The sequence below is a fragment of the Macaca thibetana genome, chromosome 1 (genome assembly GCF_024542745.1).
Source record: "Macaca thibetana thibetana isolate TM-01 chromosome 1, ASM2454274v1, whole genome shotgun sequence".
NCBI classification, from domain to species: Eukaryota; Metazoa; Chordata; class Mammalia; order Primates; family Cercopithecidae; genus Macaca; species Macaca thibetana.
In genome coordinates this window covers 37,102,168-37,129,797 of record NC_065578.1, presented here as the reverse complement: position 1 = coordinate 37,129,797, position 27,630 = coordinate 37,102,168, and the positions used below count along the sequence as shown (strand labels likewise).

The 27,630-nt window shown below is 53.5% G+C and overlaps 4 protein-coding genes across 5 annotated transcripts in view; 2 read left to right on the top strand and 2 right to left on the bottom strand.

Annotated features, from left to right (window-relative positions):
• The window catches only part of NDUFS5 (NADH:ubiquinone oxidoreductase subunit S5), a 1,192,795-nt gene that overhangs the window by 956,950 nt on the left and 208,215 nt on the right, over nt 1–27,630 (bottom strand). Inside the window, exon 1 of one of the 2 annotated variants that reach the window (XM_050800994.1) lies at nt 19,862–19,910. The exons of the other annotated variant lie outside the window; for it this stretch is intronic. Coding sequence (XP_050656951.1) covers nt 19,862–19,895 — 34 coding nt within the window. The 5' untranslated portion in view covers nt 19,896–19,910. Of the gene's footprint in view, nt 1–19,861; nt 19,911–27,630 lie in introns of those variants that run through there. 2 annotated transcript variants of the gene reach the window in all.
• The window catches only part of SF3A3 (splicing factor 3a subunit 3), a 592,026-nt gene that overhangs the window by 472,756 nt on the left and 91,640 nt on the right, over nt 1–27,630 (top strand). The window lies entirely within an intron of this gene.
• Nucleotides 1–27,630, bottom strand: part of AKIRIN1 (akirin 1) — a 1,026,732-nt gene that overhangs the window by 925,783 nt on the left and 73,319 nt on the right. The gene's annotated exons all lie outside the window — the stretch shown is intronic.
• Nucleotides 24,998–26,353, top strand: POU3F1 (POU class 3 homeobox 1). Its single transcript, XM_050799463.1, has one exon. It carries the CDS (start codon nt 24,998–25,000, stop codon nt 26,351–26,353), a length of 1,356 nt encoding a protein of 451 aa, XP_050655420.1.

Here is a 27,630-nt window from a genome sequence, read left to right as displayed (position 1 = left end):
CATAACCCTCTCCATGCCCACTCTATACCACCACTGCCACTAGCCCTTCTTTCCCTCACTTGCCTCTCTTGACTCCAATAACTCCTTGACCAATTTTCTCCTCTGTTCTGCCTGCTCCAACCACACTGGTCCCCTTGATGTTGCTCAAACATGTCCAGCAAGTTCCTACCCCAGGATCTTCACTCAGCCTAGAATGTTCTTCCCCCAGCAAACAGTACAGCTCACTCCCTCACTTCCTAAACTGTCACCTTCTCAGTGAAGTCCGACAGGCTCCTGACCAACCCATCAAAATCTCAACGGCCCCTGGACACTTTCTAGCCTCTTCCCTGCTTTATTTTTCCCCTGAGCACATATCCCTAAATGCTTTATATTTTCATTCTTTATCTTGTTTATTAGATGTCTCCCCCACCAGAACATAAGCTTTGTCCAAGAGAACAAAGTTTTCGTCGGTTTTATTTACCACGATAAACCCCAGCTCCTGGAACAGGGACTGGCATATGAAAGGCACTCATCAAAATGTGCTGGAAAATGGAGCCCAGGCTCTAATAAGCACAGCTGCCCCTTACTGGGCATTGTGCACAGGCATGTGTGCCAGGTGCCAGGTGCTGTGCCACATGGTTACCCCCACTAGCAGGTCATTCAGCAAGCACCCTCTGCACTCGCTCCTGGGCCAGGTACTGAAGGCACCAGAAGAATCACACCCAGATACTGTGCTCAAGCAGCTCCCAGTCTGGGGGTGTCAGGAGAGACCTGGGCCCAGTAAGGACAATTCCAAGTGCATAGCTCTGGGGAGACAACAAAGGAAGTCACAGAGGCCCAAGTACCAGGACAGTCACAGAGACTTGTAGGAGGCACCCACATGCAGCCCTTGCAGGGAGGCAGGGACAATATAGTATCTGTCAGCACCAGCCATGGAGCCAGATAGGGGTCATAGCTGGGTCCCAGCTCTGCTGTTTACCAGCTGTGTGACCTCAAGTATTCCTTAACCTCTCTGTGCCTCAGTTACCTCATCTGTAAACTGGAAATAATAGTCACTGGATGTGAAGTATGAAGTGAATCTTGTAAAGCTCTTCCAACAGACCCAGAAAATAATTAACAAGCACGTAAGAAATGTTAGCCAATATCATGACTCCTCTTATTATCATTATTGAAAATTAATAGGCAAGGCCAGGCGTGGTGGCTCACACCTGTATTCCCAGCACTTTGGGAGGCCGAGGCGGGCGGATCATGAGGTCAGGAGATCGAGACCATCCTGGCTAACACGGTGAAACCCCGCATCTACTAAAAATACAAAAAATTAGCCAGGTGTGGTGGCAGGTGCCTGTAGTCCCAGCTACTTGGGAGGCTGAGGCAGGAGAATGGCATGAACCCGGGAGGGGGAGCTTGCAGTGAGCCAAGACCATGCCACTACACTCCAGCCTGGGCGACAGAGCGAGACTCTGTCTCAAAAAAAGAAAAGAAAAGAGGCAAGAGGGAAGAGAGGAAAGACTTCACGGGAGCAGTCGGCGAAGAGATAAAAGATAGAAAAAGTATAGGCGTGGCCGAGCACAGTGGCTCATGCCTGCAATCCCAGTATTTTGGGAGCCCAAGGTGGGTGGATCACTTGAGCCCAGGAGTTCGAGACCAGCCTGGGCAACATGGCGAAATCCCACCTCTACAAAAAATACAAAAATTAGCTGGGTGTGGTGGTGCACACCTGTAGTCCTATCCTCTCAGGAGGCTGAGGTGGGAGGATCGATTGAGCCCAGGAGGTGGAGGTTGCAGTGAGCCAAGATTGCACCACTGCATTCCTCCACCCTGGGTGATAGAGCCAGACCTTGACTCAAAAAAACAAAACAAAACAAAACAAAACAAAACAGTATAGGCATGTTCTAGATGAGATGCAGCAGAGCCTTCCATACTGGTCCAAGAGCTGTGCTACTAAATGTCTAACAACTGGCACTAGGGGTGCAGAACCCTGATTTGTAGCATTTGCTGAATTATGTAATGTAAATCCTCCCGCCATGACCAATTTCAAACAACCAACGTGACGTCACTGAATAAGAAGTTGGAAAGAGATGCACACCTGGCACCTGTTGTCCCCTAGAGCCATCTCCAGCCTATGGGCCGGATGGAAGGGGCGGGCCCCTACCCACCCCACCCCACCCAACCGTAGTCCCTGACAGGGTGGCTCCATCTGTAACCTGCCTTTGGCACCCATGTTGGGCTCTAGAAAGGAAAAAGATTAGGCGTGGGGCGGGGGGGCAGGGAGAGGTCAGCTCAGATATGGCCTGAAGTCCATGTGTGGCTGGATCTCAGAGATCTCTTATCATAGTGGAATTTGGGAGCCAAGCGCTCACTCTCTCATGCTCTCTCTCTCTCTTTCTCTCTCAAATACACACACACACACACACACACACGTACATTCACACGTGCATACATGAACACACACACAAACACACACACCCCTGAATCCTCAGCTCTGAGCCCCATGTACCCTAGACATGGGCACATCTGCCTCGGGGGAGGGCCAAGGTGATTTGAGCCGTTGGTATCCTAGATGGATTGAGTGACAGGACCCTTCCCAGACCCCACATTCCAACCTCCCATGTGATTTCCCTTTAGGAGGCCCTGGTCCCTTCCCATGGGCTTGGATGGGGGAGGTTCTAGAAACCAACTTCAGAGACTTGGGGCCAACCCCCGCAGAGCTGCTCTACTGACAGGGAAGGGACCCTAGAAACTCCAGGGTTTGCCACCTTGCTCCCTCCCTCCCATCAGCCCTCCCCTGCAGGTTATCAGCGTGAAAACAGGAAGGCTGGCAGTGCTATTAATAATACATGAAGCCGAGCTCTGCCCTGATCAGGCGGGCAGAGGCGGAGAAGCAGCTCCAGCCCCCAAGGGAGGGAGAAAGCCAGGCTGCTGGGGGCCTGCCTTGCTGGGCCTTGGGGCAGGGGTAAGGGAGCCCCTCTCCTCCTTTTCCCATTTGTTTCGTGTGCACCCAACACTGAGGCCAGACACTTGTGCTTCCTCTATTTGCTGTCGTTTCCCTTCTCATCCACTGCCTGCATCCCACAGAAGAGCCAGCCAATATAGAAAATCTTCTGGCCTGAGACGCAGGACCTGGGTCCTGGAATGTGGGAACCCACAGAGGCCAGAGGAACAACAATCTTTGGTATCAAACAGATCTGGGTCCGAATCCCAGTCTATGCCCTCCTGCTATGTGACTTCAGACAAATCACCCAACCTCTCTGAGCCTCAGCTTCTTCAACTGCAAAATCAGAGACTACTAAGAAAATAATGCGAATAAACAAAAGAATGGATATGAAATCCCTAGCATAGAGTAGATGTTCAATAAATGGTAGCTGGCTATTACTATTTCCATGCCTATGAACTTGGGCAAGATTCTTCCTTCCCTAGACCTCGATCTCCTCCTCCATAAAATGGGGGGATTGAACTAGTTATCTCTAAGAGCTTCCCAAGTGCCAATGGGATTTTCATGACTACAGGATGAGAAACCCTAGGCCATGTATGTAATGTTACGTGAGAGTTAACGTTCTGCCCAAGGGATTGGAGAATACAGAGGCATTTGTTTTGGCTATGATGGACAGAAAAGGCCTCCCTGAGGAAGGGACATCTGAGCAGAAATCAGAATCAAGTGAGAGAGTGAGCATATGGAGAGCTGGCAAATCAGTCCCTGCAAAGGGAACAGCAAGCAAAGGCCCTGGGGTGGAAATAAGCTTAGCAAGTTTAAGGAGTTACAGTGTGGCTAGAACAAAGGAGCATGTGCTAGCCACGCACAGTAGGAGGGAAGATCTGCAAGGAAGCAAGAGGGTGAATTACCCTCAAAGGGTCTTGAAGGCCATGGTAAGTAACTGGCTTTTATCTTGTGTGACGGGAGCTTGTAAAGGGTTGTGAGCAGATGGGCATGGCGGTGCACGCCTGAGTACCAGGTGCTCAGAAGGCTGAGACAGGAGGATCACTTGAGCCCAGGAGTTCAGGGCTATAGTGTGCTATAATCATGCCTGTGAATAGCCACTGCATGCCAGCCTGGGCCACACAGTGAGACCTCCATCTCTTAAAAATAAGAAAAGTAGCCAGGAGCAGTGGCTCACGCCTGTAATTCCAGCACTTTGGGAGGCTGAGGCGGGCAGATCACCTGAGGTCAGGAGTTGGAGACCAGCCTAACCAACATGGTAAAACTCCATCTCTACTAAAAATAAAAAAAATTTTAAAAATTAGCCAGGTGTGGTGGCACGCGCCTGTAATCCCAGCTACTTGGGAGGCTGAGACACAAGAATTGCTTGAACCTGGGAGGCAGAGGTTGCAGTGAGCTGAGATTGTGCCATTGCACTCCAGTCTGAGTGACAGAGTGAGACTCTGTCTCAAAAAAAAAGAAAAAGAAAAGTCATAATAATAAAGAGTTGTGATCAGAGAAGGAACATAATCACCAAGATCTTAAAGGATAACGCTGGTTGCTGTGTGAATAACACACTGTCCAACAGAAATATGTTTCAAGGCACATGCATAATTTAAAAATTTCTAGTGGCCAGATGAAAAACAGTAAGGAATCAGGTGAAATTAACTTCAACAATATATTTTGTTTCACCCAAAATACTATCATCTCAACATGTCATCTATATAAAAAAAATTATTAGCGACGTTTTACATTGGTTTCTTTATACCACGTCTTCAAAAGCCAGTACATATTTGTATTTACAGCACATCTCAAGTTGGCCTAGTCACGTTTCATGCGCCCACTGGCTACATGTGGGGACTGTACTAGACAGCACAGCTCGAGTGCGGCAGGAGTGAGACAGCAGGAAGACCAGGTAAGAGGTGGTTCCCAGGTGCTGAGGGGCGGGGCTTAGAGTCCCACCCCTGCTGGCAGCAGCAGAAGGGGCAAGTCCTACTTCGTGGGATCATTGTTGGGGTAAATGAGGTAGGAAGGGAATGAGAGTGCTGGGTGAACGTTATGGTTTGGTATTATTATTTACAGTTACCTGACCACTGCAATCTCTGTGCAGCAAGCACAGTACCAGAGACTAACCCTCAGAACTTCAGTGGCCTCTCATCTGATCCCTTAGACACTCAAGAAGGCCAAACCCTGGCCCCAACAGCAGAACTGGGTATAGAGAGGGAGATATGAGCCTGGAGCAGTGGTCACCTCTGAGACAATCCGTCCCTGAGCAAGCAGAGCCTCCCTGCCCAGAGATGCCACGTCCTGTCCCCTAGCCATGGACCCCAAGGATGGGGGAGAGAAGAGGCTATGGGGCTGAGAATTGAGGCTTGAGCCCAGCTTGGGAACTGGACACCAGGGCCTGGGTCTTCCTCAGCCCAGAGCATTGTATGACCTTGGCCCAGCCCTCTCTGCCTTATCTGCAGAGTTGCCAAGTGAGGAGCTTGCACTGCATGAGGTTATAGGGATACAGGGCAACACATGGGACTCCTTGTTCACTAAAGAAATAATTCCTTATGTGTGTGTGCATCTCTTAGACATGGGATCTACAGTCCCACCAACCTGGAGGATCAGGTGTTATCTTACAACTAAAAAAATAATAATAATAATAATAGCTAACATGGGCCATTTTGTGTTCTAAGTACTTTGATATAGATTAACTCATTTTGCCCTTATTACCCAAGGTCACCCAGCTTCTGACTGGCAGGGCTGGCATGTGAACCAGGCAGTCTGGCTCCAGCCCCCGAACCACCACATCTCCTGCCTCTCTGGTGGAGCAGAAAGGCGCCAGTCGTCATCACTCAAAACCATCAAGCACCTTTCATGTGCCAGACAGCACAGGGCCCTGCCCCTTCTGAGCTTACCCCCTAGGGGATGAGTTCTCTATGATTTTTCTTCTGGGAATGCACAGGGGGGTTTTGCCCAGGGTGGAGAGGTCTGGATGAACATTCCCTCCTCCTCCAACTTCTCCCTGATACACACAGATACCTGTCTGATGTCGATGAGAATTAGAAAGAAAACAAGGATGGGAGGGAGGGGAGCTGAACTGAGTCCAGGCTGGTGTCCAGTGTTTAGCGTTAGTGTCATAGGTCAGAATCCCTGGAAATACTCTGAGACTGTGAGATTGGTATTGGCAAGGCAGAGAGGGCTGGCCCAAGGTCAGGCAAGGCTTCTGGGCTGAGAAAGACCCAGGCTCTGGTGTCCCAATTCCCAAGCTGGGCTTAAGGATCAATCCTCAGCCCCATGGGGCAAGCCTCTTCTCTCTCCCATCCTTGGGGTCCATGGCTAGGGGACCAGACATGGCATCTGTGGGCATGGAGGCTCTGCTCACTCAAGGATGGATCGTCTCAGAGGTAACAACTGTTCCAAGTTCACATCTCTTCACCAGTTCTGTTGTTAGGGGCCAGAGTTTGGCCTTCTTGGGTGTCTAATCTCACAGCCTCACCATCTCTGGGGGAGTTTACTGGGAAGTAATCCCAAGAACAACAGGAAGCGAGGGAAGCAGTGTTGGGCAAATGGAGAAATTGATCTGCCACGCAGTCATACCAAAGGCCTCAGCCAATCTCCCAAGGACCTCTGGAACCGGGATGGCCCTTCAGTAGTGTCACAAGTTGATGCAAGGGGACTTGGCCTTTGTACAACCCCCCACCCCCAAAATCAATAGGCCATTGGATACAAGCTGCCCCCGGGGAGGAGGAATAACCTTGGGCAAGGTTCTCCCCCCACTTCCATCAAAGGCAATTCCCTGAGACAGATTCAGCTGTGAGTCATCCACAGCCCACACACCCAGAAGCTGGGGAGCGAGTGCCTCAGACCTGAAGGGGAATCTGAGCAAGCACCACAGCATCCACTACAGTCAGCAGCCGGGACTTGAGAGCGACGCACCTCCTCCCAGGAAACAAAGCAGCACTGTCATGGTGGCAGGAATGGTGAGCACAAGCCTGGCCCGGGAACACAGCTGGGGAAGACTCGGTCACGGCAGGGACTCGGGCCCAGCTGGGGGCTCTGTCTCTAAGCCACTCATCACCCCCACCCTGTGTTACCCACTCCAGCCAGTCCCAGTTCCAGTTCCAGCTCCCATCCTGCATCACGGAGGATCTCCAACCCCATCTCAGCCCAGCTATCAGGAGGCCTGAATGAGTTTTGGCAAGTGGGAAAGTTTGTTCACTGTAGGGGGCTGTCCACACAGGAGGGGGCTTTTCTTAAGCTATCATTACTCTCTGCATCCCCTGCCTTTGGAAGACCTGCTCCCCTGAGCCCACCACACCCCGCTTTGTTCCCTTGCCCCGGACTCCCCTCCCCTGATCCTTCTCTTCACAGTCCTTCGAATCTTCCCTCTCTCACTGACTCTGTCTTGCCTTTCTGAGTCTCTCTCTCTCTCTCTCTCTCTCTCTCTTTCTCCACCCTCCCCACCCACCCCACCCCCTCAATCTCCATATCCCTCTGCTCTATTTGCATCTCTATCTCCGTTGCCTCTGGGCCCTCTGCAGTTTCACTTCCAGCCAACACAGCTCAGCGCCTAGCCCGTGTGCTGCCCCACATCTGCTGTCCAAGCCAGGTCTGGGTGGGGCCGGGAGAACTGGCCCCAACTCTCAGGCCCATAGCAGCTGCTGGGTTCAAAGCTCATCTACCCACTCACCCCTCCGAGAACAGAGATGGCAACTACCGCAACCCTTCCTGGTTCCCAGGCCCAGAGTCCCAGACTTTTTTTTTTTTTTGAGACAGTTTCGCTCTTGTTGCCCAGGCTGGAGTACAATGGCGCAATCTCAGCTCACTGTAACCTCCACCTTCCGGGTTCAAGTGACTCCTGCCTCAGCCTCTCAAGTAGCTGGGATTACAGGCATGTGTCACCATGCCCAGCTAATTTTTTGTATTTTTAGTAGCAATGGGGTTTCACCATGTTGGTCAGGCTGGTCTCGAACTCCTGACCTCAGGTGATCCACCTGCCTCAGCCTCACAAAGTGCTGGGATTACAGGCATGAGCCATCATGCCTGGCCCCAGACCGTTTTCTACAGTAGTGTGGAGAGGCTCTGCAGCAATACAACTGTATCACTCTAAAAGCTTGGTGCTGGCTGGAGGCCAACAGCCCCTCAGCATCATGGGCAGGCTGCCAGGCAACAAGGCCCCACCCCTGGAGCAGCGCAAAGCCCTGGCCCCGCTCACCTGGTGACCACATTGGCATCCTCCACAGCTGGGACTGAGAGTCATAGGCCTGGTGCAGCAGGGGTGGCAGCAGCATGCAAGATTCCCATTAACCAGGGTGCCCAAGCCAGGCAGCTGCTGCCAACCCCACAGCCAACACAGAGCCCCTCCTCTTGGCTCTACAGAGATGGAGGAACTTCACTTCACAAGGAGCTCTGTACAAACTGGGTGAGGAGAGGAAATGCACAAACAGAGGGGTCCTAAAAGCATAAATACTGACTAGCTCCCAGCACATTCACTCAGTAAGCATAACTGAGCTGGTGGCTACATCAGGCAAGCAGTCAGTGGGTGGGTGGGTGGGTGGATGGATGGATGAAGAGAAGGAAGGGAGGGAGGGAGGGAGGGAGGGGGAGGGAGGGAGGGGGAGGAAGGAAGGAAGGAAGGAAGGAAGGAAGGAAGGAAGGAAGGAAGGAAGGAGGGAGGGAGGGAGGGAGGGGGAGGGAGGGAGGGAGGGGAGGAAGGAAGGAAGGAAGGAAGGAAGGAAGGAGGGAGGGAGGGAGGGAAGGAAGGAAGGAAGGAAGGAAGGAAGGAAGGAAGGAAGGAAGGAAGGAAGGAAGGAAGGAGGGAGGGAGGGAGGGAGGGAGGGAAGGAAGGAAGGAAGGAAGGAAGGAAGGAAGGGATTATGGATGGTTGGCTAGATGGATAGACAGATGAATGGAATGACAGATGGAGTCATGGTTTCCAGGTTAGCACAGCCCATCATACAAGACCTTCCTTTTCCTTCACCCCACCCAGAAAACCCCCTTTGCCAGGTTTATTTATTCACCGAAGATTACTGGAACTGCCAGATCTGTTCCATGGCCTCTGAATTTTGAGCAATTTTCTATTTAATCTTTTCTGCCCCTTTTCCTCCAGGGTGAAGAGGGTGAGGAGCCCTGATCACAGGCACAAGCTGGGTGCACAGGCACAGGTGGGCAGTCAGGAACTAAAAAGCCTGCCCTGGCTGAGGCCCTGTGAGCTGATCATCGTAAAGAAAGGACAGAGTGAGTCAGGCAAAGTGCGAACCACCCTGCTGCCCCCGGCAGAGTTAGTGAAGCCACAGGGAGTGTTCAGGGACTGCCCCATCAGAAAATGGATTTTTTTCTTTTCTCCCTGCCAGCAGTCTCAGACCTGAACTGGAACGTGGCTCCCTAGGTAGAGCCCAAAAACAGGGCTTAAGCTACACAAAGGGGTTGGACGGAGGCCAGGAGCTGCGTGGTAGAGAAGGGACAGAGAAGGTATAACTGGAAGCCCCCTGGGAGGGGATGTTCTGAGGCAGGTCTGACTGGAGAGCACCCTTTCTAGCCTGTCTACTGGGTGGCTCCCAGGAGGCTCACAGCCTGAGCCTTAGCAGGGCCCAGTCAGGATGGGAAAGACCCTGCAGCAGTCATGTTCTCAGAACTGCCCCACCTCACCCACTGTGGAGATCCTAGTCTTCCTGGGTGGCACACACTGGGTGCCTGAGGTGGCTGAGAGATGGGAAGACGGTAGAGGAATCAGAGGAAGACCAACTGTCTCCCCAGACTTCACCAACTCAATGTGGTGCTGTGAAGACTAAATGAGATAATATACATAAAGTGCTTAGAAGCAGTGAGCACCAAATAAGTGTTAGCCATTGGCACCTAGGATAGTGCCTGGCACAAAGCGAGCACTAAATGTTTGTTGAAGGAATAAATGAATCCTGTCCCCGCTTGGCTCCTCTACTTCAAATACTGGATCATTGGAGTCAATACTGTCTCCACAGCTACTGTGGAAGGTGGATGTACACATTAAGTTCATTCCCACCCCAGGGCCTTTGCACTCGCTGTTCCCTCTGCCAGGAGTGATTTCCCACACATTTTCACATAGTTCAGTCTCTCACCTGATTTAGATCTCTGCAGCTGGAAATACAAAAGTGCTCTGACCACTGCCTGCTGGGAGAGCTCCCCACTTCCCAAAGTTGTCTCTCCTTCTCCAGACCAGGACCCTCACCAAGTCTACACACAAACACACACACACACACACACACACACACACACATATCCAGGCAATCCTGACTAGACAGCCTCAGTGTCCCTACCCTATCCAGGACTGGGCCTTGAGCCAACAGAGGATCTGGCCTGGCAGGTGTCCCACCCATCTGCTGATGACTATCAGTGTCCCTGCATGACAAGGGCTCACTCAACCCATAGCAGAGGTCATGCTCTGTTCCCAACCATCTGCCCTCCCAATTGACCTTGGCAAAAACCACAGTACCATGCAAACAGGAGGGTGCAATGAACCAGGATTTAAGAATCCTTGCTGTACCACTTAAGAAAAAAACACTTTTACTGAGCACTTACTCTGTGCCAGTCACCATGCTAAGCTGTCCACACACTTGAGCCCATTTAACTCACAAAAACTAAATGATGTTGGTTTTATCCTTATTTTACACCTAGCTGAGGCAGAATAAACTCTCAAGTGCTTGGGCTCTGGAATGAAACAGAGCTGGGTTCAAATCTAGACTCCTCCACTCACTTGCTGTGTGACCTTGGGCAAGTTACTACAGCTCTCTGATCCCTGCTTCTCCCCTATAATGAGGAGATATGCCATTAACTGCCTGTCTGGGCCTTTGTGAGGATTAAAGGAGATAATGGATGTAAGTACCACATGGTGCCAGGTACAGAGCCTCCACCAAGGTCGGGGCCTGCCCTTCCCTCCTTATCTCACCAGTTCTCCTGCCAAAGTTTACAGGCTAGGACTGATCTTCTCCACAGTTCCAGTCACAGGGCTGGGCATTGCCGGCACACAGAATATTCTTGCTGATTGGCAGATTTTCTCAATTCCTGTCCCAGGTCTTGACTGCAGAGAGCACTCCCTTTCTCAGAGCATCTAAGCAGAGGATTCCTGCCCTGGGCACCACCGGGGTGCAGGCACTCTGCAGAGACAGCCTCTGAGTTCTGCCTTGTTTGGAAGCCTTTCCCACCACCATGAGTCCTAGAACCTGAGCTTGTCCTGGCTCCCTGGGTCTGAGTTCCCACCCAGAAAATGTGGCTGCCCCCAGGCTCCTCCAAGACCATGGCCAACTGTGGGCCCACAGTCACTCACCCCAGTGCCTGGAGCCCTGACCTGCGCCCAGCCCCTTGGCTGGACCCTGCCACATGCTAACAGACATCCGCCACTCACACCAGCTGCCCAAATCACCCTAGAATACCAGGCTCCAGGCTGCTCACTGTGCCCTCTATGGCTGCCAGCCACTACCCACGGCTGTCACTTTCAGTCCACCCGAGAACCGCCACTTGCTCACACGGAGCCTGCAGCCATATCCATGCCAGCCATGCCCTTGCAGGGCCCAGAAGCCTGGCAGAAAAATCACACAGGCACTTTGACATTAATCAAAGACACTCATAAATAAATATGTGTAAATTGTATGCAAACCAAGGTAGGAATTTACATCTTTCTCTGCTGAGTCAGCATCTCAAGGCACCAGGGAGGCTGCCTGTAGCTCAGGAGGTTTGGGACAAGAACCCTCAGCATCTAGGGGTCCATCGAACAGTCCCAAATTCATCACCTGAAGTTCTAGAACTTCTAAGTTTGAAGAATCAACCACCATTTACTGACTGCCTGCTACACACCGTGCATTATCCTACATACTGGCTACTACAGGTATGAAATGAGATAGCCTGTAAAGTGCTTAGAAGCACTTACTGCTGGCACCTATAAAGACCTAATATGGCCCGGCACAGTGGTTCCCGACTGTAATCCCAGCACTTTGGGAGGCTGAGGCAGGCGGATCATGAGGTCAGGAGATTGAGACCATCCTGGCTAACACGGTGAAACCCCATCTCTACTAAAAATACAAAAAATTAGCTGGGTGTGGTGGCGGGCACCTGTAGTCCCAGCTACTCGGGAGGCTGAGACAGGAGAATGGTGTGAGCCCAGGAGGCGGAGCTTGCAGTGAGCCGAGATCACGCCACTGCACTCCAGCCTGGGCGACAGAGCGAGACTCTGCCTAAAAAAAAAAAAAAAAGACCAATATATGTGAGCTCTGATTAATATCCTCCAATTCAACCCTCACAATGACAATAATCATTAGTAAAACTACCATTAATATTATCAGTAATAATTACTATCATCGATTGGGTGCTTCCCATGCCACAAGCTCTCCATGAGTAGCAGATAGTGCTGGCACTCCACCCCCATTCCTCCAGGCCCTACCGTTTCAGTGTACTCCAGCCTGACTTCCAAATGCCTGCAGCTGCATCTTTGCCTGAGGGCTTCTTCTGGTCTCCAGGAGGCTGCTCTGCCCTCCCAAGGCAGGCCCAGAGTGCTGGAAAATTAACCTCCACTCCAACCCCCAGAATGACTGACATGACAGTACATAAATGGCCTGGCTCCCTCATCTAGCAAGTGGGGTAACTCTCAGAAGTGTGTTCAACACAGGCACCCAGTGATCCTCAGTGGCACAGTTACCCATACTGTAACTCGCAACTTGCTCCAAGGGGCTCCCTCTGTGGGCTTCCTCCCCTCCCAGTCTCACAGGCCCACTCCTTACCAGCAGTTCCTGGAATCACTTTCCTGCATGCGTTCAAATCCTTATCTCAGGATCTGCTTCTGGGGAAACCCAAACATGCATATCTTGTTGAACCCTCATGAGAACCCTAAGAAATAGAAATTCACCCTCAGCAGGATGTCAGACTCCTGACCACGTTCTGCAAGGGCCTGCTAGGTCTGCATCACCTCCCTCTTGGATCTCAGCTCCAGCTGCTCTCTCCTCTGCCACTCAGCTCCAGCAACACCAGCCGCCTTCTGTTCCTTGGACACACAAGGACACCTTGGCACCTCACAGTCTTCCCTGCCAGGACACTCTTTCCATGGCTCTCAGCGTGACCGGCCCTTCTCATCCCCAAGCCTCAGCTCCCACATCACATCCTCAGAGACGGTTTTCTCAACCACTGCATCTAGGCCCCTCCAGCAACTCTCTCATAGCATCCGATACGGTCCCTTCAAAACTCTTAGTACAATCTGTAGTCATCTCATGTGAAACTGTTTACTTCTTTCCTGTCTGATTCTCTTCCCTCCTCTTCTAGAATGTACATTCTCTGAGGACAGTGACTTTTTCTATCTTTTTCATGGCTACATCCCCACTGCTTGGCCCAAAACAGGTGATAAAAAAATATTAGTTGAGGCCAGGCATGAAGGCTCATGCCTGTAATCCCAGCACTTTGGGAGGCCGAGGCAGGTGGATCACCTGAGGTCAGGAATTCCAGACCAGACTGGCCAACATGGTGAAATCCCGTCTCTACTAAAAATAAAAATAAATTAGCTGGACGTTGTAGTTGGCGCCTGTAATCCCAGCGACTTGGGAGGCTGAGGTAGGAGAATTGCTTGAACCCAGGAGGCAGAGGTTGCAGTGAGCCCAGGTCACACCACTGCACTCCAGCCTGGGCAACAAAGCGAGACTCCATCTCAAAAATTTAAAAAAAATTAGTTGAAATGTAAAGACAAACTATCTGTAGGCTGGTGCGGTGGCTCATGTCTATATTCCCAACAGTTTGGTAGGCCCAGGTGAGAAGATCGCTTGAGCCCAGGAGTTCAAGACCAGCCTGGGCAACATAATGAGGTCCTGTCTCTACAAAACATATTTTTCTTAAATAGCTGGGTGTGGTAGCACGCACCTGTAGTCCCCAGCTACTCAGGAGGCTCAGGTGGGAGGATCGCTCGAGCCCAGGAGGCTGAGGCTGCAGTGAACTGTTATCATGTCACTTCACTCCAGCCTGGGCAACAGAGTGAGACCCTGACTCAAAACACACACACACACACACACACACACACACACACACACACACACCCCTATTTGTACTGTATTCCTGGGTTAAAGTTAAGTATGGCTAAGACAGTTTAAGCAAATTGCCCCTGGTCACACAGCTGGTAAGAGGCAGCACCTACACTCAGAATCAGGTCTGCCTTGCTCCAAGCCCATGATCTGAACTACTGTGGTACTCTATTTTCATTTTACAGATGGGGAAAACTGAAGCACTGGGAGGAGCCGGAACAGGGACTTGAGCAGGTCTCCAAGCTGTAAAACCAGCACTCCCTTCCCTATACCTCAGGTCCCACCCACGCTCCCCTCAAACCACAGCCTGATACATAAATCCTCCTGCGGCATTCCTGAGAGCAGCTACTCTGCCTTTAGTCAACTCCTCCAGAGTCAGGGAGCTCAGTCTGTGACAAGGTGGTCCTTAGAATGGGGAACCCGAACGCTGGCTCCCTAAAATATCCATGGTTTGATCTGAACTCTGCTCCTTCAGGTCACAAAGAGTTTATCTGCTCCCTGGGGCCCAGGACAGCCCTGCAGACAAGAGGCAGAAGCTGCAATCTCAATGTCCATCAGTAGATTTTAAATAAATTACAGTGCATCAACACAATGAATACTGCACAGCCATTTCAAAAGAGTAACATAGATGTATTAAAAAAATAGACACACATCCAAACACCGTGAATTTAAAAAAACAAGTTAGAGGCCAGGCGCGGTGTCTCACACCTGTAATCCCAGCACTTTGGGAGGCCAAAGCAGGCGGATCGCCTGAGGTCAGGTGTTCGAGACTAGCCTGGCCAACATGGTAAAATCTCATCTCTACTAAAAATGCAAAAATTAGCCAGGCGTGGTGGCACGCACCTGTAATCCCAGCTACTCGGGAGGCTGAGGCAGGAGAATTGCTTGAACCCGGGAGGTGGAGGTTGCAGTGAGCCAAGATTGCGCCACTACACTCCAGCCTGGGCAGCAGAGCAACACTCCATCTCGACAATAACAACAACAACAAAAAAAACAAGCTACAAAACACTATATGCACTGTGGTTCCATCTTCTGCCAGAAGAATTCATATCTCTATCTATCTATATATCTGTACATAATAGATCCATAGATACCGATACAGATTACTACCTGGATAACCTTGGCAAGTTTGAGTTCAACTCGCTGAGTCTCAGTTTCTTCATTTGTAAAATGGGAATAATAGTTGCCGCTAACCCATAATGTTTTTGTGAGGATGCAATGCGCAAACTCGGGTAGAAGCATTTAGCACAGTACCTGCACATCATAAACCCTCAACTGACCTAAGCTATTAAGTTATTAAGTACTGTGTGTCCACACAAAGAAGGTTCTGGAAAGATATAGCCACCAGGAGTAGTTATGAGGAGTGAGGCAGACAGGCTGATGGAGGACTTCCATTTTCTATTCTGTATACTACTTTTCTAGTGTTTACAAATGAGCTTGTATGGTTTTGTTTTTATCATCAGCAAAAGACATAAAGATATTCCTATTTGGTGGAATAAAAGTCACAAAAGCAGAGATCATGTCCTCGGAACATTCACTTCTCAGCTACCTCTTCACGGTTCCACGTGGCCTCCTACTCTGGCCTCTGTCCCCATACACATTCTTAGGGATCCATGTCCCTCTGAAGCTGGTGAGGTGCCAGGGTGTCCTGACCAGTGAAAGCAGCTTGCTCTGGACACAACATTGATATTGATAACACTTTTTGTGGCTTTCCCTCTCTGGCAAGACGAGCATACCTAGGAACCCTGTAACTTCTCCATTCGCGCTGAGCCAGGCCTCTATTCTCCCACCTGCCCCCGAGGAGTTGGGTTTGGACCCAGGTCAAGGTCCTGACATTTGCCCGACACAGTCCTCCTTATTAGACTTAGTCCCATCCCTGCAGCCCACAGAGAGGCTATTATGTCTGGATTCACTGCTGCCCTCGACCTTCACTGCACTTTCCCACTCCTGTCAGCAGCAAATGTATCGACTCTTACCAGCCTATATATCTTCGTCTTGGTCAAAGATAAAGAACCTTGGAGAGGACAGGGCTCCACCAGGCTCTTGTCCAGGGCACTCTGGGTCCATTACCCAGTGCTTTTGGCTACAGTCAACCAATCAGGTATGAAAAAGACATGCCGTCTTCTCTGAAGCCCACTCCTTCTTCTGAGACTGAAAACCAGTGTCTATAGTATCCATCTTACCCCCATTTAAAAAAAAGAAGGAAATGAGATCACAGGGGCACAACCTGTGGTCATTCAACAGGCATTGTTTATTGGTGCCTACTATAGACCGGAAATTGAGCTGGGTGCTGGGGGGCAGAGGTGAAGCAGATCCAGTCCCAGAGCCCCAGAGCTCACAGTCCCATGGGAGAGACAGACACACAAAGAATTAATGACAACACAGGCCTGTAAAGGCTAATGCACAAATGGACTGTGGAAGCAGGACAGAGTCTGTGGCTTAGTCTAGAGCGGAAAACTTCCCAGGGCTGGTGACCCTTGTGCTGGAATTTGAAGGATATAAAGCAGAGACGGTGGACGTTCCAAGGAGAGGGAACCATGTGTGCGGAGATAAGGGGTCTCGGAGGGCCACGTGTGTTTGCAGGAACAGAGTTCAGTGTTGCTGGATTCAGAGGGTCAGCAGAGGCAGGATTACCAGGGACTTTGGGCCTGACGATGTACATAACAGGGAGCAATAGAAGTGTTCTCAGGAAAATTAGCCAGGTGTGGTGGCACGCACCTGTAGTCCCAGCTACCTGGGAGGCTGAGGCAGGAGAATAGCTTGAACACGGGAGGCCGAGGTTGCAGTGAGCCCAGATTACACCACTGCACTCCAGCCTGGGCAATAGAGCGAGACTCTGTCTCAAAAAAATAAATAAATAAACAAATAAATAAATAGAAGGGTTCTCAGGAGCCAAGTGCCAAGTGACATGTCCAAGTTGTATCTTAGTGGGAACACTGTGACCTGACTCAAGTACCTAGATGAGGGATTGGAGGAAGGGAGAATCATCCTAGACTGGTCGCTGGATTTTATAACCTATCAATCTCCCCATACGTTCTTTTGACTTTGGTTTCCCAAAGCCACTGGGGTTGTAGGCTTTGGCCAGTGCTCGAGGTACCCAGAGCAACCAGGTCAATGGGCCAACAATTGAAGGTAAACTGAGGCATTCCACCTAAGATCCCTTTCCTCAGTAGAAAGGAGAACAGGGACATGAGCCCTGTACACACTCTGTGTTCAGCCACAAACCAAAGCTGAGGCTCAGGGGTGATTTTATCTGCAATGACAAGTCCATCCCCAGGCTCAGACAGGTATTGTTCCAGGCCCAGCAGATGTCCCCAAGTTAAACACACATCCAGGGCTCAAACAGACATTGCCCCCAGGCCAGGAAGATGATGTACCAGGCCCAGACAGATGTTATGCCAGGTTCAAACACATGTCCTGAGCCCAGACAGAAGCTGTCCCAGGGCCAGATAATGTGCTGGGCTCAGCCAGGTGTCCCAGCCTCAAACAGATGTTATCTCTAGCCTAGGCAGATGCTACCCTAAGCTCAGACAGATGTCTGCCACCAGAGATATAGAAAGATGCTGAGAGGTCCCTGGCAAAATATAATTCCTAAATCCTCCTTCACCACTTCCACCCTCCACTTGCTACCCCCCAAGAAAGCTGAAAAAAGATCAGCAATAAGCCCAGCCAACTTTCCCCAGACCTTCCCACCTTGCAAAAGCCAAGTCGTTGTATCATTCCATTCTTCCCCCTGACTACAGGCTAGACTACTACATTAGAGGTGTGGGGAGACATACAGTGGGATGATGAACAAGGCACATGTACAGGAATACAGGGCACCTGTGCCATCTGGGGAGTAGTGAACGGTGATGCCCAGGCTAGCCAAGCTGACCCTATATTAGGACAGGGAGGTGGGGGTGGTTAGAGGAAAATGTGGGTTGATGTAAGGACTAGGCCCATTAAATCCCACCTCAAACCTCACACTCTGTGACTAGAGGGGAAGGGAAAGTCCTGACTTCATCCCCGTACACACACGCTCTGCTCAACACCCAGGGAATATGATTACTGGGTCATGTGAAGGTAATTACTACTCCAAAACTGGGCTGCATTAAGCTAGGGAGAAAGAGAGGAATAAGAAGGCTGATCCAGTGTGAACAGAGAATGGGGAGGTGGTCCCATTTATCAGCTTAATCCTGGCTGGAAGAATAACCTTCCTTCCCCAAGATCCCTCACAGGAGTGTCCAGAAACTGACAGCTTCCTGATAGAGTGGCCACATTACTCTTACCCTACTGGAAGCTAGAGTTATGTGTACTGTGGCTATGCAGAGGTCAGGTTTCAGGAATTGTGGGTGTTGGAGGTTCCTGAGCCATGGGGTGGAGGCAGCCACTATACCTGAGAGGTATTAACAGTGACAGCCTGACCTCCCCATCTGCCCTAAGAGGTCTCCCACTTGGGCTCAGACTGAGTCTCTTCAAGAGAGCTCCCCAAGCCACCAGGCAGCTAGTCATGATTATGTAAATCAACCTTGAGCCACACCCCCCAGCAGGTGCTGGTTGGGACTGCCCTCCTGTTCTACCTTCTTCCCCTAGGGAGCTACCCTGAGGCTGAGGAGGGTGAGATGTGGTCTCCCACCAGAGGGGATGTACTCACACACACAATAACACAGTATCCCAAAAACCCTGTCAAACAGAAGCACTGTCTGACGCAATTACAAACCAAGTGTCTGACACTAATACAAACCAAGCAAAAGCACCCTAACACAAGCACACAAATGGGCATCTATAAAGTAGAAACATATGAATTCATGCAAGCATGCTAACATAAAGTTACCATATATACAAGCACACCAAGCCACCTACACACTATTATAAACATCATAACACACATAATCACAAGGGAGCTGCCCCCCCTTCCTCCCATCCCACCCAAACTGCCTACTCCCACCCTTCAATTGGACTACAAAGTCAACCCCAGGCCCAGGAAGGCATCTCACTTTTCTAATGATGGTGACAAGGACTTAAATTATCGTCCACTGCTCCCACCCTATCCTGTGGTGGTGAATTTTGCAGCCATCCGGATAAAAAGTATGTTTAAAAAAAAAAAAGAAAGAAAGAAACTAAAGCCTGGTCCCAGCCTTTCAGAGTGATTAATCCCCGCTAATGATTTACCGATTTGCAGAGAGCGTGTTCTGCATAACCGGATTGTGGGCATTAACACCGGCTCAAAGGCTGACATTCTGCTAAAAATGAAAGTAAATTTCAAGAGGAATTGACCACCCCTAATTTGAATATTCTACTGACACTCTGGGAGGACCCCTACCCACACCCATTGCCTAGGGGCTGAGGCAGAAAAACAAAAATACAAGGAAAGATTCTTCCCCAAGAGATATTTCACCTTCCGTCCCTCCTTCCCTTCACTAAGACCTGAGATTAAATAAGTTAGATCGCTCCTTTCTCTTCTGCCAAAGGCAGCAACGGCCCTGCAGTTACTCCTCTCCTCTGCCTTGGGCTCTAAAGACCACAAGGAGGGCAGAAGAACTGGACACCTGGAGGGGCTGAGCTTCGAGGGAAAGAGGTAGGGGCTTTGAGGGCTCAGAAGGGTGAGCTCATCCTATGTGAGGAAACTTTAGGATGGTGGCAAGCACTACGAATCTGTCTAGACGGCACCCACCCTCACCAAGATAGTGGATCAATAAGATGACCCTGGCACCCTCCTAAGACTGGGAATTTATGGCAGCTAGGACCCTGCCAGACTCTTCCAGTCAAAACCACAGTGCAGCTCAGAATGAGTGGGCAGCAAGCCCCAGTGGGCGTGGTCCCTCCTGACACTCTTTAGCAAGAACTGGTTAGGGGAGTAGGCAGGTTCCACGCCTGCTTACACAGCCTCTTACTCACCCCAGATGGCCGGCCAGGGAGGGAAATCAAGCCACACTTTCCCTTTCCAAGTTTTCTTCAAGCAGTGATCTCACCCCCCATCTTCTCAAGCAGCCAACAGAGACCATATTGCCCAATTTTTAGATGAGGACACAGAGGGTTCAGAGGCTGACACTGGCCCAAAATGAGGCCTGAGTCAGGGCTAAGATGAAACCCAGGACCCTTGACTGCCAAGTCAGACCACTCTGAAAAGGCAAGATCCAGGGCATAAGGAGACTGCCAGGAGGGAAAGGAAGTGGCTCGTGGGTGCTGCCCCGGTCCAGCCAGCCTCAAAAACTCAAAGTCCCTGCATGCAGGAGGCATCCTGAGATACACAGCCCATCCAGCAGCACTTCCCATGGGCCCCATCTCTCCTCTTTGTATCTTCTCAGCATTCCTGACTTGTGAGGAATCCAGGTGGAGCATCCTGGAGCCTGTCTTCCCCCAGCACTGAAAAGGCCTGAGGCCTGAAACTGCATCTGCTCTCAGCCCATCCTGGACTCCTAACCAACTGACCAACTCGCAGAAGACAGCTCAGGGGCTCAGAGACCAAAGGGGGAAAGCAGCCAGACCCAGCTGCCTCCAGGAGACGCTGAGCAAGGCTCTTCCTCTTTCTCCTTCCCAAAGCTGTGCTCGGCGTGCCATTGTCAGGCCCCGGTCATCTGGGATGTGTGTCTGGAATACTGCCCTGTGTATGTGGCCGCCAGGGTGCTGATGGCGACTGACTCGTGAGTATAGTTGTATTCTAGGGCCCACGTCTGTAACCCAGGGCTTTGCAGAAAGAGTATAAGGAGCTGGAGCTTGTGTAGCCTGTCCTTCATCCCTGCAGAGCCTCCCTCCCACTCCCAGCCCCCCACTGCCCCCGGCTCAGAGACCCCCCACAGCGAGGGCCCCATCTGCTGGAGGCTCGGTGACCTGTGTCAAATGAGCAGGCGCTCGGTCACACTCCAGAGCCTGGAGGAGGCCGCTGTGCTCTGGGAAAGCCCAAGCAGCTCCTGCCTGGGGGCGGGCTGGGCAGAGGCCCCGCTGGGGAGGGAGGCCCTGGAGCCTCTGAAACTGGCGGCGGCCTGGCTGGGAGCTGCCCTCCACAGACAAGGAGAGTGGGAAAAAATATGAAAAGAAAAGCCTTCCCTGTTTCCTTGGACCTAGCCCTGCAACCAAACCATGTGGACCATACTCTGGGCTGGATGCAGCCCCTTCCTCTGCTTTCTGATCCCCTGAGCGGACCTGCTATTTCTTACAGGGTATGGGTAGATATATCTGTGTGTCTCTGTGATGTGTGGGGTGAGCCTCTTTGTGCATCTGGGTGAGAGGGTGTGCATGGCTGGCTCCACGTGCTCATGTGTGTGAGTATGACGGTGTGCCTCTGTGTGTGACTTGGCACACCAGCTGAGAGTTTCCACGTTTGTGGCCCCAAGAGCCTGTAGGTTTCAGGTATCTCTGTGTCAGCAAAGCAGTGCCTACTTGAGCCTATTTCAGCCTATGTGCGGGTTCTGTGTATTAGACACATGCCTGTATTTACCACTGGGTGTTGCTTTGTGTGACTACGAATATTCAGCCTAATGGTGCAAGTTTGTGTGTTCCTATTGTGAATCTGTACATTCTGTCCTGTGCTAAATTGCATGGTTGTATCTGTGTGTGTGCGTGCGCACACCTGTTCTCATGCCCAAACCACTCTGTGTCTGCATGGGCCAGGTGGCTGTCTGACCTCTCTGTGTACACCCTGCCTACATGTTGTGGGTCTGAGGATGAGTTCTCACCAGGGCCTGAGAAGGTGGTGCTCCAGGACAAAGGGGTTGCTCAGCTGCTGATGTTTCTACCAGTGGCCATGCCTCAGCCCTAGTGTCCCACACAGAATCTTGAGAGCGATGTCAAGACTTCCTGGGGGAAACTTAACTCAAACACAAGAAAATTCTGACTCAAGACCAAACCCATATTCTTGTGGAAGGTCTAAAATTTCCAAAGCAGAGAAAGGAATTATATCTTTCCTGCTTCAAACTTCTTCCCACCCCAGGCCAGCATCTAACATTTAAAGGGCACCTAAATTGCATGCCTTATTTCATCTGTGGAGCCTCAGAGCAATCCTGAAAAGCAGGGATTATTGTTCTCACTGTAAGATGCACAAACTCAGGATCCAAGAGGCAGTGTGGCTCACACAAAGTCACAGGGCTGCTAAAGTGCGTGGTGGGATTGGGACTTTGATTTGCTGGGTGACAAGCTGATAACCTAGAAGCCTGGCTACTGCTCTACTGCTGATGCCTCTCAATTCAGCACAGACCTGGGAAGATGGTTTCAGGAGCCCCAGCAGGCCCTGGCCTATGCTTGAGAACTACCAGAAACAGGGCTGTGGGCTCTCTTTGCTGTGCCAGCCAAAGCTGCTGCCTCCATAGGCCCCCATCCCATGGTAATGGGAAGAATGATGAGTGGAAACTCACAGGTCCTGTGCCCTTGGACAAATCTTGGGTGCCTTATCTAGGTAATGAAGATAATAATCTCAGTGCTTTCTCACAGGGCTGAGAGGTACAGGTAAAACGATACATGTAAAAGTACTTGTTAAAACACCGTGCCTGTGTGTATATCTATGTAACAAACCTGCACATTCTGTTCATGTATCCCAGAACTTAAAGTATAATTTAAAAAAAAAAACAAAAAAAGAACACCTTGCCTGTTGGTCATTGTTCTTCTAGCCTCAGTGGAAATCGAAACACCTGCCCACTGTCCAGACTTCCTCCAACAGGAACTAAGACAGATTCACAGAATCACAGACCATGAGAGTGAGAAGTGCCAGAGAGGTCGACTAGTCCAAACCTCTGCAATCCCATGCTACAGGTGGAGAAACTGAGATTTAGTTAGGGAGGGAGAATGCCTTGCCCCTCACTGAACAGCCACAGTGGAAACGACCAGAGTAAACATCTATCTGAGAGCTTTACGCCCCCTTTGTCTCACACTACTATCTGACCTACCTTAGTGAGAGAGGTGGGCCGCCTATAGTACTGTTATTCCCAACATACAGGAAGGAAAACCAAGATCGAGGCAGGCTGGACCAGAGTTACTCCTGCCCAGGGAGATGATGGCAGCTCCAGGTTGAAAGCCCAAGCTTCAATATCACACAGGCCTGGTTAGGGCTGGCACAAGCAGAAACTTCACTGAGGGATTACCAGCCTTCCCCCTACCTCCTGGGCCTGAGAAAGGTGAAAGACCTGGGCTGCCTCAAGGTGACCATTCCCTAGGCCAGAGTCCAGGAAAGCCCAGTATCTCTAGCCGGGTTCAAACACAGAGCTCCATCGCAGCTCTTACAGCTAGGGTGGGACCACGGAGCCTGCTCAGGGCAGTGGCCAATGGCCAGACAAGGGCCCTGCTCTGTCCCACTCCTTCCCTGGCTGGTCCTAGGGCATTCAGGGCCCACATGATCAAAGTCTGTGCCCAGGGTGACCCCTGTCACTGTCAACTCTGTCCCAGAACCCTGGATCATTCCAATGGCAGCTACCACCTGAGCCCCCAGCACCTTTTTTCACACTAAGGCTTTATTCCACAGACCTGACTTGCCCAGTGGGGCCTTAGCTGGGCCCCCAGCTCAGTTCTGTGATCTGGGACCCCAGGGCCCTGTAAGCTATAAATCCACTTGAGGCAAGATCCAGGAGAGAAAAGAGGGAGGACTAGGAGCTGAAGACTCCCTGGGACCCAAGCCTCAGTGTGGGGAAGAGGAGAGAACACAGTTCAGTCCTCTCAGCCTGGTCGGGTAAGAAGGCACAGAGGAACTGCAGTGAGGTCCAACTCCACTCAGGATCCTTCAAGGAGTCATCAAGGGCTGGGGTGTGAGGAGGTAACTGAATTCCACTGCCCACCTTTTCAACAAGGCCTCCTCAATCTCAATTCCTTTTTCAGCAGCTCCAGGCAAGTCCGGGCAAACTCCATCCCGGGGCTCTTCGCAAGGCTGGACAGCTCCCGGCCAGCACGCCAGATTTCTGGAGTGCCCGCAGCCCTTCCCTGAACCCATCCTTCTCCTCTCCTCTCCCGGGGCGTGATCCCACCACGACCACAGCCGATGAGCCGTTCAAGCTGGGAGAAGGATCGAGAAGGCTGCAGCGGCGAAGGTCACATACCCCTGGGCCCAACGTCCACCCCCTGCTAGCGCCTTTGCCAGCAGCGTTTTCCCCGGAGCCACAGTCTCCACTTACAGATCCTCTCCTTCTGGAACCCCGGAGCGCGGCCGGGTACCAGGGGCTCGCGTAGGACTGTAGAACCGCTGCCCCCAGCCGTCCCTGCCCCAGCTGCCCGCGCGGTACTCCATCCCTGCCCCAGCTGCCGGCGCGGTACTCACCTGGGCCGCAGTGCCCGGGAGAAGAGGTGCCCGCGCGAGGCGTGAAGCCCGAGTCCGTCCGACTCCGCCCGCGCTGGATGCGCTCTCAGGGCAGCGGAGGTCGGCGGACTTGTGATACTGGGACTAGAGGGAGGAGAAGGAAAGCCGAGACGGGCCGGGTAGACGCGCAGAGGAGCGCCCAGTGCACGGGGCAGCCGCGGGAGGCAAGGCGGGCGCGGTGAGCAGTCGCGCCGGAACCGAGCCGCGAATCCGCGCCGCCTCGCGCTCGCAGCCGCCAGGACCCGCGGGAATCCTGGTCCGCCGGCAGCGGTACTGCGGAGGGAGGGGCGCGGGGCTGAGCCGCTTCTCGGAGCCCGAGCGCCTCCCGGAGCCCGCAATTCCTGCTGCCCGGGCGGGATGCGGGCGAGAATTCAGCTCGCGTGGAATGTGGGACCGGCCGGGCTCGGAGTCTCCAGCGCTGGGGGAAAGCGGGGCCCACACCGCCAGGACGAGAGGGGGTGCGGTCCGAGGGCCACCCCCGCGCCACTCCCCACGTGGCGGCCGCGCCCCCGGGGCGTGAGTGTGTACGCGGACGGTAGGGGGGCCGTGAATGAAGCCCCAGCGGCCAATCAGCACGGCCGGCGCGCGGGACCCCGGGAGCGACGCCCAATGGAGAGCTCTGGGCGGCCGGGCAGGGCGGCGGGCGGGCGCGGGGGGCGGGGGCCGGGCCGGGGAGGCGGGAGGTGGCTCCGCGGGCAGCCAATGGGCGGCGGGCGGGGTGGGGCTCCGGAGCGCCGAGCGGGTCGGGTCTTTAAGCCGGCGGAGCGAGGCGGCGGGGCCCGCAGACGGAGCGGAGCGGCGGCGGCGGCGCGGCGCAGGGCGCGGGGCGGCATGGCCACCACCGCGCAGTACCTGCCGCGGGGCCCCGGTGGCGGAGCCGGGGGCACCGGGCCGCTCATGCACCCGGACGCCGCGGCGGCAGCGGCGGCGGCTGCGGCCGCCGAGCGACTGCACGCAGGGGCCGCGTACCGCGAAGTGCAGAAGCTGATGCACCACGAGTGGCTGGGCGCGGGCGCGGGCCACCCCGTGGGCCTAGCGCACCCCCAGTGGCTACCCACGGGAGGAGGCGGCGGCGGCGACTGGGCCGGGGGCCCGCACCTAGAACACGGCAAGGCGGGCGGCGGCGGCACCGGCCGAGCCGACGACGGCGGCGGCGGCGGAGGTTTCCACGCGCGCCTGGTGCACCAGGGGGCGGCCCACGCGGGCGCGGCATGGGCGCAGGGCAGCACGGCGCACCACTTGGGCCCGGCCATGTCGCCGTCGCCCGGGGCCGGCGGGGGCCACCAGCCCCAGCCGCTCGGGCTGTACGCGCAGGCGGCCTACCCGGGGGGCGGCGGCGGCGGCCTGGCCGGGATGCTGGCGGCGGGCGGTGGCGGCGCGGGGCCGGGCCTGCACCACGCGCTGCACGAGGACGGCCACGAGGCGCAGCTGGAGCCGTCGCCGCCGCCGCATCTGGGCGCCCACGGACACGCACACGGACATGCACACGCGGGCGGCCTACACGCGGCGGCGGCGCACCTGCACCCGGGCGCGGGCGGCGGCGGCTCATCGGTGGGCGAGCACTCGGACGAGGATGCTCCCAGCTCGGACGACCTGGAGCAGTTCGCCAAGCAGTTCAAGCAGCGGCGCATCAAGCTGGGCTTCACGCAGGCCGACGTGGGGCTGGCGCTGGGCACGCTCTACGGTAACGTGTTCTCGCAGACCACCATCTGCCGCTTCGAGGCCCTGCAGCTGAGCTTCAAGAACATGTGCAAGCTCAAGCCGCTGCTCAACAAGTGGCTGGAGGAGACCGATTCGTCCAGCGGCAGCCCCACCAACCTGGACAAGATCGCGGCGCAGGGCCGCAAGCGCAAGAAGCGCACGTCCATCGAGGTGGGGGTCAAAGGCGCGCTCGAGAGCCACTTTCTCAAGTGCCCCAAGCCCTCGGCGCACGAGATCACAGGCTTGGCAGACAGCCTGCAGCTGGAGAAGGAGGTGGTGCGCGTCTGGTTCTGCAACCGGCGGCAGAAGGAGAAGCGCATGACCCCTGCGGCCGGCGCGGGCCACCCGCCCATGGACGATGTATACGCGCCTGGGGAGCTAGGGCCCGGCGGGGGCGGTGCATCGCCACCCTCCGCGCCCCCGCCGCCCCCGCCGGCGGCGCTGCACCACCACCACCACCACACACTGCCCGGCTCCGTGCAGTGACCCCGCGGGCCGGGCCCCCGCCGGCGCGCTGCAGGGCGCGGGCGCGCAGCCCGCCCGCGCGGCCTGGACTCTTTTTGTTCGGTTGCTTTGGATTTTACAAAAAAAAAAAAAAACAAAAAGCCCAGAAACTTTCGAACAAAACCAAACACCCGGACGACCCTCTCCGGTGAGCGGCGAAGACGGCCCGGTAGGCTGCGTCGCCCGAGCCCCGGGAGAGAGGAGCGAAGATCCGGAACTCGCCAACTCACCCCGGGCATCCTGCCCGCCGCCTGCTCTCTGCCCCCATCCCCTCGACGACCCCCGCCCCTGCCCCCCGGGCTGTTCGGGGCCGGATCCCGGCAGCGGCCTCCCCAAAGCGACAGGTAACGCGGTGCGGGGTTAGGGATTCCCCGGGAGAGAGGACCAAGCGAGGAGAGTTCTCCATCCCCTCTCCCCGCGTGGACTCCTGAGCCTGCGGGTCCAGGGTGGGGGGCTGTCACTTTATTCGCTACACACCTCTTCTCTCCTATAAGGATGCGCCCCACCCCCTTTTCCCCTTTCTCCGGGCTTGGTTTTTTTACGGTTTTTATTTATTCGTGGAGCCTCTCGGCTCCTGGGGTCCTTCTAACTCCGCCCGCGCCCTTAATTTAAATCGCTGTATACTGTATTTATCGGGGCCCCGGAGGGGAGGTCGCGAGAGCCGCGTCTGTGTATAAAAGCAGGAAATAGCCAAAGCTTTAATCTAGCCTAATTTATTTTTCCCCTTATCTTTCCCTACCCTCCGCGCCCAAAAAAAAAGCAAAAAAAAAAAAAAAAAAAAAAAAAAAGCTAACAAAAAAAATTTCGAGTGTTCATTTTTCATTTCGTTTCATCCGAGCCCCAGCTTGGTTCCCGGCCACGCCGGAGGGGTCTGCGCTCCCACATACCCAGATGGGAAGGGGCTTCTGCCCTGCTGCAGACCGACCGCCGCACAGCGGGGCCCCTGCTCCCCGCGGGGCCCTGCCCTCCTGGCCACACCAAACGAAACTTGGAAAAGTTAGAGAGATTTTTTTTAACCAGCTGTAGAAATAAGCCGTTCCCTGAGAACCCTCCGCCTGATTCCCTGCAGCTTCCCTCTGCTCCCTTTCCAGCCCGCCGGGATTGCGGGATGCCAGGGGAGGCCGGGAGAGAAATTCCCCAAGTTTGGGGTGAGGTGGGAACCATGTAAATATGTGAGATATGTACACACTGGCGGGGAGAAGAAACATTTTGTGCTTGGTTTTTATTTTTAGTTTTCCGGGTTACCCGTCCTTCCTACC